At 43.4% G+C, this 12,605-nt stretch overlaps 2 protein-coding genes across 2 annotated transcripts; both read left to right on the plus strand.

Moving 5' to 3' along the window:
• Positions 1-268: 268 nt before the first annotated feature.
• Positions 269-7,926, plus strand: klhl7 (kelch-like family member 7). The gene is made up of 11 exons (XM_042075989.1): positions 269-736; positions 1,119-1,221; positions 2,016-2,109; positions 2,480-2,604; positions 2,993-3,168; positions 3,835-4,009; positions 4,349-4,491; positions 4,815-5,055; positions 5,556-5,757; positions 6,017-6,114; positions 6,430-7,926. The coding sequence occupies exons 1-11, from the start codon at positions 611-613 to the stop codon at positions 6,759-6,761; spliced, it is 1,815 nt and encodes a 604-aa protein (XP_041931923.1). The 5' UTR covers positions 269-610; the 3' UTR covers positions 6,762-7,926.
• A 389-nt stretch (positions 7,927-8,315) lies between these two features.
• On the plus strand, positions 8,316-12,386 carry nup42 (nucleoporin 42). Its single transcript, XM_042077468.1, has 7 exons — positions 8,316-8,657; positions 8,890-9,079; positions 9,166-9,254; positions 9,379-9,455; positions 9,817-9,903; positions 10,938-11,127; positions 11,470-12,386. Exons 1-7 carry the CDS (start codon positions 8,489-8,491, stop codon positions 11,988-11,990), a joined length of 1,323 nt encoding a protein of 440 aa, XP_041933402.1. The 5' UTR covers positions 8,316-8,488; the 3' UTR covers positions 11,991-12,386.
• Positions 12,387-12,605: the final 219 nt, after the last annotated feature.

A 12,605-nucleotide genomic window follows, 5' to 3' on the forward strand; every position in this document is an offset into this window, starting at 1 on the left:
AAATAAACTTGCATTTTGGTATTATTTTGCTTATTATAGGCCTACATATACAGTTATGGAGCTCAAAATCCAGGTGCATTACACACAACAGCCGCCTGAGGTGGCCTCACCCATAACATTTCATCAAAATGTTGCCTAATACACCCCCCCCCCCCCCCCCCCCTTTAAATATGCACAACTTGCTGTCACCACTATATTTTATTTATTCATTATTAATTGAAAAACCAATAAATAGTGCCGACTCTTATTTTGTTGAAATTTGACATATTGTCGCTGGCTCCACGCAGCTGTGAGTGCCGATTGTTTTGTTTACCTCGCTCTAAGAGGACCACCATACGTTGCCCCCCTGCATGTACCAGAAGACACCACACACGTTGTATTTGATTGTTCTTGTCCGCCGAGCCAACGAAGTAGACGTCCTTGTTTTTACTCAACAATCAATGTCAACACAAGACTGACCTGCTAGACTGGTTTGTTTGGAACCCATCAGTGCACACACCAATCACGCAAATGAAACTACCAGTTTACTGATCTCTCAAACCCATTATCTGTCTGTGTAATTAGCACAGATTGTCCACATTGCTAGCTTCTCGGTAAACCAAAGTTCAGGATGACTTCCGTAGCAGGCGAAAAACCATCAACCTCAAAGAAGAAGAATGAGAAGAAAATCGCGGCCAAGGAAGAATATAGATTGCTATCCAACACCATGGGCGTCATGAACAACCTGAGAAGACAGGTATGAGTTTTACAGGCGCGTGGAGGACTGTACATCGTGCAGCCCTCGGCCTCATTGGATTTGTGTAGTCTTTGTTTTGCTATGTGGCCTGGGGCAGCAGGGGTGACTCGTGTTATTGTAAGCTTCCTGCCGGTAGCCTACCATGGAAAACAGTTGTGCAAAATGCATTACTATAATTAGGCTTGAGTTCACCGTGTCTTGCATTCCCCTACAAGCATGAATCACATATCTACAGTGTAGGCAAAATGTGCAGTTGTCATTTCCATATTCTATGGTACTAGAAAACTAGATGTGTGTTGTTGAGTTGTCATTTCCATATTCTATTATACTAGAAAACTGAAGATGTGTGTCGGATGTTGCTGTTATGATTACCTACCCACAGGGCACTCTCTGCGATGTCATCCTCGTGGTCCAGGGCAAGCAGATTATGGCTCACAGAGTGGTGCTCGCTGCAGCCAGCCATTTCTTCAACCTCATGTTCACCAGTAAGTATGACAATCATCCTGTCTGCAGCCAACGTGTTTCCAGACACCAGTGACTGATTGCAGACACCCACTTGCTGCTGCAGTGACATGGATGACCATGGAATCGCTAGTCAACAATGAGTGATGGCCTAATAGAAGACTTTTAGGAATGTTGTCAATACACTCACGATCAGTATCTTATTTTATCTCCTGTACTTGCTATTTTCAGCGCATAATATTCTGTGTGCTTTCAACATTAATCTTTTCACTTCAGTGCCATCAGTAGGCCTACCAAATGCATACAAAGACAAATAGAGAAAGGCATTGAATTTGTTGGATGGTATATTGCAGTTAGTGCGACTATAACATTAAAAGACCAAGGAAACACATGTCAACAATGTGTGATAGACATATCTTTAGAAATATCTTCAAATATCGTCTGTCGTCCAGTAGGCTGCTTGCTGTCATTAGCCCACACTATTCTGTGTGCATTCAACATGAGTCTTTTCATGTCAGTGAAATCTCATCCGTGTCAATCCAGATCCAAAGACAGAGAATGACACTGAATACGGTATGTTGGATACCATGCTGCAGTTTGTAACCCCCAGTGCGTTCAGTGGGTTTGCCTATGGCATGTAAGTGAATGCAATTGTAGATAGTTATGTAGCACTTGTGTACTGATGAGTACCAAAGGGTGATGATGTGTAATGTGTATATTATGGGATGTGATGTGATGGCGCTATTGTACAGATCTGTGAAAAATAATTGCCCCATGGCAACAATAAACTAATTAACTAACTAACTACTCCTCGTAGCCAACATGATGGAGTCAACTGCCCATGAGGTGGAGCTGAAGTGTGCAGAGCCAGAGATCATTGAGCTGCTGGTGGAGTTTGTCTACACTGCACGGTAAGGCTGCCTTTTTTATTTTTTTACTAAATACAGTGTTGTGGATAGAGTTTAAACTGTGGTTTTGCACACTTCCGATGTTTTTATATACATGGGCCATATACAGTAGGACCATATATGTGTGTGTTTAAACTTTGTATCATGTCTAAGATTAATGAACTGCTGATTTGTAAATCCCCTGAATGAGGCACCAGATGTGAGATGTGTGTTGTTGTATACAATGCATTTGTTCCACAAAACTGAAGTTTTTTTTACTTGATGCTGTGCTGTGGATGGTGTTTAAACTGTGATGTTTTTACATGATGTGTGTTTAAACTTTGCATCATGTCTAATTGAGTGAATGCCGTTTTCTCCTTTCTCCTTATTGCAGCATCTCTGTCAACAGCAGTAATGTCCAGTCCCTGCTGAACGCTGCCAACCAGTACCAGATAGAACCTGTGAAGAAGATGTGTGTAGACTTCCTTAAGGACCAAGTAGATGAAACCAACTGTCTGAGTAAGTGCAGCATTGAAACAAGAACCCCTTGAACATTTGTTATTTTTTTGTGTTTTTGTCTGACTGAAATTATTTCTGACTTTTGTAGTCTAATGAAACTAGATATAATGATTTTAAAATGTGATGATTTGCTGCACAATTAATCTGTCAATAGATTTGATTTGTTTTGCTTCATTTATACAAAATTAATGTGTTTGTAATTCTCTAAAAATGCTTCAGAAAGCAAATTAACTCCTCCTTGTGGTCTGTTGTACATTGAACTTTCCTTTTCCTGTGTGTTTGTGTGTGTGTGTGTGTGTGTGTGTGTGTGTGTGTGTGTGTGTGTGTGTGTGTGTGTGTGTGTGTGTGTGTGTGTGTGTGTGTGTGCGCGCACACACACGTGTTCTAGGCATTAGTGCTCTTGCTGAGTGCCTGGACTGCCCAGAGCTGAAGGTGGCAGCGGACGACTTCATCCACCAGCACTTCACCGACGTGTACAAGCTGGATGAGTTCCTGCAGCTGGACGTGTTTCAGGTCACTCAGCTGCTGCAGCAGGACACGCTCACCGTCAGAGCAGAGGATCAGGTGGGTTGACCCACTATTGGTTGGTTGTAGCGCCACGGCTGTGGAAGCAGTTGCCCCTGGACATTAAAAATACTCCCTCCATCTTTGCATTTAAGTCTAGGCTCAAAACCCACCTTTTTTCGTTGGCCTTCCCAGCTTCCTAACCCTCCTTTTGTTGCTATATTGTAAATCTTTGTATGTCCCCTGCTGTCCTTGTTGTTGTTGCTCTTATTATTGTTGTTGTGTCTGTCTGCTGTTGTAGGTCTCATACTGTCTCATACTGTATTTATTTGTTGTTGAAGTCTGTGTTTAAAAATGTATAAATAAATGTTACTTACTTACTTACTATACTTTGCCATTGGTTAGACCAGCCTGTAAATTATACTCGGTTTACATTTCTCACACTGAAGCCTAATATGCCTTATAATAAGCCTTATGGTTCTTTCCGTTTTCATCCACAACTTTTTATGTATCCAGAATTTTTAATGAAGCAACTAACTGAAGCATTTTGCTTTCTTGAGCTCATCTGAATGTTGATACCTCTCACCATAACATTTACTGGAAATAGAGTTTTTATATTGATGTTGATGTTGATGTTTTGGTGGTTTCATAGAGCAGGGAGACTAAACAATCAACCTCAGTAATGACAGTGTGCTTCTTCTAACTGCTTAACGACTGTGTGTTCAGATATATGACGCTGCAGTGAGGTGGCTGAAGTACGACGTTCTGAACAGGCAGAAGTACATAGTGGACGTTCTGGGTAAAGTGCGCTTTCCCCTGGTGTCCAAGGGCTTCCTCAGTAAGACCGTTCAGGCCGAGCCACTCATTCAGGACAACCCAGAGTGCCTGAAGATGGTCATCAGTAAGTATGAACAGTTGTTACACCGCTACACCTTTAATGTTTTTATTTTTGCCTTGTCTGCTGGTGTGCCAGGACGCTGCGCCACAGAACCTACTTGTTATGCCCAATGACTATGTAGATTTACAGTAGACTTCTGTTTTGTTGTTTTCTGGCCTTGCCGCAGTTGTGTATGATGCAAAATAGTGTAGACTCAATCAGATGTGTGTATGAATAACAGATGTGTATGAGTGGTGATCTGGTGATATATACTGTATATATACAAACACACACACACACACACACACACACACACACACACACTCTACCCTAGAAGAAGACTGAGTGTGATGTGTTGTCCAGGTGGGATGCGTTATCACCTCTTGTCTCCTGAGGACCGTGAGGAGCTGGGGGAGAGCAGCCGTCCACGCAGGAAGAAACACGACTTCCGCATCGCTCTCTTCGGCGGTTCACAGCCCCAGTCCTGCAGATACTTCAACCCCAAGGTAACACACACCCCTACACTATCATTAGCCACCCTCTAATATGTTGTGCCATCATTAAGGCCTTCCCTGTTATATAATTATAAAGAACAGCTGTTAGAGTAAATTCTGTTTTGGACATGGTCATTATGTATGTATCGTGTTGTATCACAGTATCGTAATGCATATGATATTGTAAGGTTGGAGGCAATGCCCAGTTTTCTTTAGGTTGGATCATTTAATTATTGATATATATGTTTACATGTATGATTGATTGTTTACTTAATAAGTAAACTCATGTTTGCACACCTTCTCTTTCCCTTGGTCTCCGCCATCGGCAACATCAGGACTACAGCTGGACAGACATCCGATGTCCGTTTGAGAAGCGCCGGGACGCCACGGCCGTGTTCTGGGACAATGTGGTCTACATCCTGGGCGGTTCGCAGCTCTTCCCCATCAAGAGGATGGACTGCTACAACGTGGTGAAGGACAGCTGGTACTCCAAGCTGGGGCCACCCAACCCGCGGGACAGCTTGGCCGCCTGCGCCGCCAAGGGCAAAATATACACCTCAGGAGGGTCGGAAGTGGGTGAGTGGGACAGAGCTGGAGGTCTGACTTTGTGTGGCTTGATGGGCTAACTTATAATGGTCAGCTCAATCTTTTTATGCATCTTGTGTTATTATATGTTGATTACAACACTTTTTTGGTTTCTTGGTGTTTTAAGGCCCCAACGTTGTCTTCAAGGCAGCGCTGCCTGGAAGGTGCTAGGGTTAGGCATGGGTTAAGGTTAGGATTAGGTGCCTTTAAGTCGACGGTGGCAGCGCTGCCTGGAAGGCGAAGTTGGGGGCTGAAAACACCAAGAAACCAAACACCATCGAGCACCTTCACACAATCGTCAAATGGCATGACATATACAAAATAATGCTGAATGTCAGTGTTGATACTGCCTAAGAGCTAAGAAGTACAAAAAAAATGTGTTTTCTGTTTTTTCTTGTTATTAAAAAGCTAGAACATCTATTAAATGTATTGAAAGTGTAAATGTTCCTCTAATGTACCTCTAATTAATGATCTCCTTTCCACCGTGGCAGGAAGTTCGGCACTGAACCTGTTTGAGTGCTACGACACGCGGACAGAGACGTGGCAAAACAAGCCCAGCATGCTGATGCCTCGCTGCAGCCACGGCATGGTGGAGGCCAACGGCCTCATCTACGTCTGCGGAGGCAGTCTCGGCAACAACGTCTCCGGGAGGGTCCTCAACAACTGCGAGGTCTACGACCCATCCACAGATGAGTGAGTCAAGGAGTGTGGAACTTTACTGGAATGTAACTTCTAAAAACTGGTGGGAATATGGTGCTACAAAAATAACTTTGGAGAATCATGAAACAATGTGATTAATAGCCAGGTGGCACCAGAAACAATTCAATTGGTCTGCATCCCTGTTCGCTTGAGAGGGACTTGAGAGTCAAATTATTTTTTGTTCAAATTAAATGCAGGCTCACAGATCCTGTTAATTATTCCTTTTAAACAACAGCTTTTGCTTACTCTCCAGATGGCGGGAGCTGTGTGGCATGAGAGAGGGCAGGAAGAACCATGGGCTAGTGGCGGTCAACAACAGGATATACGCTGTTGGGGGGCAGGGAGGACTTGGTGAGTTCCTCTATGTAAACAGAATAATGTTTCTACTGCAAATGTATAATTTCTGCAATGCAAAGCTGATGGATGATGTGTTTGAATTTTATATATCTTCATCAAATCGCGTTTGCATGGACCCATTAATTGTATAACACTTTAACGTAAACTAAACAAATCCATGATCTTGTACAGTTTCAGTTATATAAATTTGGATTATTACGTGTAGAAATGTCTGTAATGACACTCTGAATTAAAGGTGGCTGTGACTCATGGAGTATTTTGATCAATTGTGATTCCTACGTGACTAATCTTCTAATGACTGTATGATAGGTGGCCTGGACACGGTGGAGTACTACGAGATCGGCACCAACGAGTGGAAGCCAGCCGCCCACATGCCGTGGCGCGGTGTGACGGTGAAGTGTGCGGCGGTGGGACCGGTCATCTACGTATTGGCCGGTTTCCAGGGAGTGGGTCGCCTAAACCACATCCTGGAGTACTACACAGAGACGGATAAGTGGCTATCCTGCACCAAGGTGCGTGCCTTCCCAGTCACCAGCTGCCTCATCTGCGTGGTGGACACATGCGGCGCCAACGAGGAGGAGGTTGTGCCCACCGACACCCTGCACGCGTCTCCATCTGCGTCCACGTCATCGCCCTCCTAGCGGTTTTGCACATGATGGAGAGGACTGTGTTTGTTTGTGTGTGTGTGGACCTTACTAAACCCTTGCCTCACAGCAAGCAAGGTGAACTTCCATTCACACTAAACACACTAAACACTGAACTCTACAACTTCCCTGGCCCTGGACCTCTGGCTCTCCCATGCATCCTCCTGTCTCTCCTGTGTGAAATAAGCCTGCCTTTAAATAGGCTAGGCAATTACCCAATTAGGTCTTGGGCTAAACCCAAGGGTGTATGGGGAGTGGTGCTCTGTACCATTAACCCAATCACAGTTAACATCAACAGCTTAATACAGACACATACATACAAAAGACATAAACCCGCCATAAACCTGGAACTGAGTACAGGTGAGTGTGTTTGGTTGCAGTCCATGCAGATGTGGCACAAGGCCGGCTTTTAAAAGTTTGTCATTGGGGAAAAGGAAAGGGCTCTTTTTTTACTGTGTGTGTGTGCGTGTGTGTGCGTACTTGTGTGTGTGTGTGTTTGCGTGTCTGTGTGTGTGTGTGTGCGCACATGCACGCGTGTGGAAGGGTCAGTGCTGTCCTTTCTGGTTGTTTCTCTAAATATTGGTGAAAGATGTGTTTTACATTTGTTTTACACCATGAATAAAAGTGAAAACTTTCTTTCAACTTATTTTATGGCTGCAATATGGACAGCTGTTGTCCATTCAAGGAGTTTGCTAGAAACCCACAGCAATAAATAAATAAGTAATTTTTTCAATGGGAATGTTTTAACTTAATTTGGGTACCTTTATGTATGTAAGGGAAAAAATGTGTTACTTCCATTATACAGGACGATTGGAGATCAATCTTCCTGTGTAAAGCTGTAATCAGAGAATCCTGACATGACCTATGTGTGGGGCACCAGTTGTCAAATCCAAGTTGTGTATATCATCTCTATTGTTTGAAATTGCAACTTTAACGAAGTAAGGATGTTTATCTGAATGAGCATGGCCGTTGTTATCTGTGGAGCCGTAAAGGATGTGCAGCCCACAGCCGAGTGAACATGCTTAGGCCTACTGAGAGCATCAGGGACATGCAAATACAGAGTGTGTTTTTATTGACCATGTTCTGATATGTTATTGCTGATACGTTTAACGCTCGCAAGGGAACTTTGTTTTTTCATTAAAATTATGGAAATTGTCAATTACAGATGTTTCCTCTGTTGAATACATTCAATGGCCTAACAATACGTTTGTGTGTGTTTAGATCTCTTGTTCACAAAAGCTTGCTATGTGGGTGTCACTTTACTTCCATTCAATCATGTTTAGGCTATATTGGGGTAAGGATGTCTTGATTTGACTAAGTATAATTGTTAAAATATGAATTTCGTTTGCTTTTTTGGGTTGGTTCGGTTTCTAATTTCAAATGTGATAAATTACTATTTAAATTCCATCGATAATTAGGATAAGACGGTTGCCTAAAAAGAATGATAAAATCTTCATTGGTATGGATTGCATGTAATATGGACTCCAGGTCGATAGGTGGCAACCGCTGGCAACAGAGAACAAAAGCACTGCGCGCTTTTTGAAAACGAAAACATGACGTAGTATTTCCGCGACACTGTTTGGGGCGTCTGCTCTGTGGCTCTGTGTCGTGCTCGTAGTCTGTGGTTGCGATGAACTTTCTCTCAATTTCACAGCACCAATCTTAATGGATGAAAGTGGGAGTAGCTGTTTTGTGTCATCCATAAAACAGACAACCAGCGTAAAATGACAGTGTGCAGTTTCTTCCTTCAAGGAAGGTGTCGATATGGGGAGAAGTGCTGGAACGAACACCCGAGAGGAGGCGGCGGCGGCGGCGGCGGCGGCAGGGGTGGTGGAGGCAGCGGCGGTGGAGATTACAGTCGAGGCACTCCTCAGTCTAACCGAGGAGGTGGAGGTAAGTGACCAAATCTTGGACGTTTAATACATTTACTTTATTTCCCTCTGTCCTCACGCTGAGATGTGCTTTATTTAGTATTTAGCCTGGATAAGCATGTGGTAATAATGTCTTTAAGAATCATTACGTGAGCAGCTAATGTTAGTTATCTAGGCTGAATGCCGCCCATTCGACCTCGAACAAAGCTACTGCATTTCAACTCTTTACAAAGTTTTGCTCGGTTTACCTGCAGGTTTCGGAAATAGAGTATGGGTGAATCCGCAGCGAGCCGGTGGAGACTTTGTGAAACCCACCAATTTTGGTGGAAGAGAAAATGCCAAGAATTCTTCTTTTGGCGTCCCCACCCAGAACAGATTCGGCACCCTGAATACACCAAGCAGCTTCGACAGGGGTGGACATAAAGACGAAAATGATAAGCACTTGTACGTTTTTGTTTAATTGACATTTGTAATGTGTATGAATGTATATAGATTGATTTTATACACATATCTATCTTGCAATGTTTCAGGGAAACCATACAAAAGGACATGGAAATCTGGGAAAGTTCAGGACAGTGGTTATTTTCCTGTTACTCTGTCCTCAAAGGCTCAGTCTCAGGTATGTATATCAGTGAACCACATTGTTGGGTACTATATGCCATGTTATAACCAGATTCATATAAATTAGTTGTCTTAATTTATCTTAAAATGTTGCACGCACATGTCTGCTGATTTACCTGCAGGTTTTGTGGAACTGTCACCTGAGGAGCTCAGACTGGAGTATTATAATGGCAGAGCATCCGGAGACCTCCAGGCCTATGTAAGTACTCATCAGGGACTGGCAATAGCAGTGCATCAATCCAAATATTTAGGATGTGTATGAATGGCAGAACTTTTTAACCCATTTCTGTGGATTTTATGGCAAACACAGCTAAATGTGTCATAATGAGTGACTACTGCATGATTAGATGTTAAACATAACTTGAAACACAATGATAACAATTGGCCCACAATCTCATACAATATATTTTATTTTTGATGTAATTTCTGTGTTAAGAAAAACAAAAGTACATGTACATGTCTCGGACCTTAGCTGCGCAAACATTTACCTTCTTGTACTGAAAGTCTTTTTGTAAGTGGCCGTCTGTTCTAATGGACTGTAATGCCCATGTTTGTTCCAGGGGAGCTCCGTGCAGCAGCTGGCTAGCCAGTGGAGGAACCGACTGCAGGAGCTCAAAGTCATGAATGCTAACACACGGTCTACACTGGTAAGTTGGACACATAAAACTCCATATTGCTAAAGAATTACGAGTATTGATAGAGAACCCATCAAGTGTGTGAAGTGGGGTGGGTCTGGGATGGCAGCCTTCTGGTGGTGTAGTGGGCCTAATTCAACAAAACACCAATGAAGGAAGGTACCTGCTTGATAGCTCTGGTGAAATGGTCTTGAATGCTGCTATGTTGGTGATGCCCATAAAGGTTGCTTTGTTGATGATTTTTGTTTTTTATAGTACATAAATAGGCTTGCAGTGTTTCCCACAGAATTAAATTATATTTGTGGTGGTAGGTTTGCTGAATTAACTTGAATGCAACCGTTTTTAGCAAATTAGCACAGCGTGGTTATGATGCTAACCAGATTTAAGCACAATTTAGTACAGCCTGGAAAATCATTGTGTGGTGGTCAATGTTATTGTGGTGGGCCACTACAAATAAGTCAATGTATGGGAAACACTGGGCTTGGTTTGTTGATTGACACTTTGGGAAATCCCCTACCTGTAACACTAGAATTGAACACTCCTGTATACCTGGATAAAAAGGAGGTGTGAATTGCATCAGTTAAGACAATTAGTGAAGGTCATCATTTACATTGACATTTATTCGTTTAGCAGACACTTTTTCCAAAGCGACGTACATACGTCAATTATATTACAAGGCCATTGTTACATTGTCCCAGGAGCAACTCGGGGGTTAAGTGCCTTGCTCAAGGGCACAACGGTGGAAGCCGGGATTTGAGCTTCCCTCTCTTCCTCTCCACCCTCTTCCCTCTTTCCTCCTCTACCTCCTCCTTCTACCACTTTCTCCTCCTACCACATTTTGACTACAATGTAGTCAAAGTACTTACAATGTAGTATCCTCTAGTACTAGTATTGACCGATGCAGTGGTAATTCCTAGCTAAGATCTCCTCTGCATTGTAGCTTAAATGTTATTCTATTGATGTCCGTTGCTTTGGATAAAAGCGTTTGCCAAATTAGTAAATGTAGTTCTAAATGTTCTGACCCAGTTCTCTCTCTATCGTCACAGATTGCAGAGTTGAATAACCCTGGACAACAGCCGTCCTCCTTCGGGTCAGCACCATCGGGATTCAGTTCATCCTCCGCTGGGTTTGGATCCACAGCGCCGCCATCTGGGTTCGGTTCTACTGCCCCGTCTGGGTTTGGAGCAGCGCCATCTGGGTTTGGATCGGCACCAGCGTCAGGATTTGGATCAGCAGGTAGAACTTGTGCACACTTAACTGAGTGAAATAAACAATTAGGAAGTGGCGCTGTTTTACAATTGTGTAACAAAACACTGTCACAATGAAATGTTACTTTACTGAATGGAATGTGCAGTACTCTAAATTGTCATTTGGGTAATAGATTTGCACATTCAAATAATTACTGCCCAATTCCCATGGATTTAACATTGAGTGTTTATGTTTGTTTATGTCTTTGTTTATGTCTGTATGAAGCACTTTAAGTGGCATTGTGCTAGAAAATGCACTATACAAATAAATACTTCCTTATGTCCATTTTAGTTAGATTAGTACATTTCCATGTGCTTTGTCCCCACACAGGCTTTGGAGCCCCAGCCCAGAGCAGTGCCAATTTCAGCTTCGCACCCACTCAGAGTGCTGCTCCCACCGGCTTCGGCTCCGCCCAGCCCCCATCCCAGTCAGGTTTTGGCTCGGCCCCTGGCACTGCCCCCTCGGCCAGCTCCTTCTCCTTCGCTGCTCCTGCTGCTGCTGCTGCTGCCGCCACCAAAGATGCATCCAGCGGCTTTGGAGCGTCTGCCTCTGGCTTCAGTTTCGCCTCCTCGGCACCTTTGTCCATGAGTGGCTTTGGCGGGGGTTTTGGAGCATCCACCGGGGCCAGTGGCTTCGGGCAGCCCGGCTTCGGTGGCACCAACAGTGGGCTTTTTGCCTCAGCGGGGGCAGGGGGAGCGTCCACAGTAGCCAGTGCCGGGGCATCAGCAGCCGGCCTGTTCACCCCTCAGAGTGAACTGACCGCGGACGAGTTGAAGGAGTTCACGGGGAAGCGATTTACGCTGGGCCAAATTCCCCTCAGACCTCCACCCGTTGACATGCTGGTCGTCTAACAGACAAATAAAGACTTACAGCCAGGAGGGACGGGCTGACACATTTTAGGTTTTCTTTTTAATCTATTTGCGAATAAATGATGGTTAAGTACATTTAAAACTGGTGTTTTTATGTTTTTTTTTTTCTTCTTTTAAATGGCTACATATTTATGCTTGTTAAACAAGTGATCATGAAATGTTATGACCTTCCATTATCACATTAGAGGATCGGTAGCCATTTGTTTGAATAAGTGCTGGTCTGGATATTTTTTTTATTCTTAACAGGTTCAACAAGGCACCTGTTTACTTCTACTGATATGAATAGTTTAGTTTAAGTATGTAAGTTAGACTCTAAGATATTTTATTGTACTTTTATGCAGTCTAAGATGCGTTCATTAAACATAACCTCTGACTTAATTGTATGACTTGGCGATTCTTTGAAAGTAGCATCAAGTCAGTGTCACTGCAATCAGGATGACACACTCAATGCTTTTATTCATTCAAGGGATCACTATAGTTTGGTTATCAGAATATTCCCTGATCTGGATGCATTGAGGTAATGTGCTACTAACTAGGTTGTGTCTCATTTTCGTTCAGCTGTCACTGGGGTAGGCTTTCGGTTTGTGCGTAATCAGG

This window comes from Alosa sapidissima, chromosome 21 (genome assembly GCF_018492685.1).
Source record: "Alosa sapidissima isolate fAloSap1 chromosome 21, fAloSap1.pri, whole genome shotgun sequence".
Classification (NCBI taxonomy): Eukaryota; Metazoa; Chordata; class Actinopteri; order Clupeiformes; family Clupeidae; genus Alosa; species Alosa sapidissima.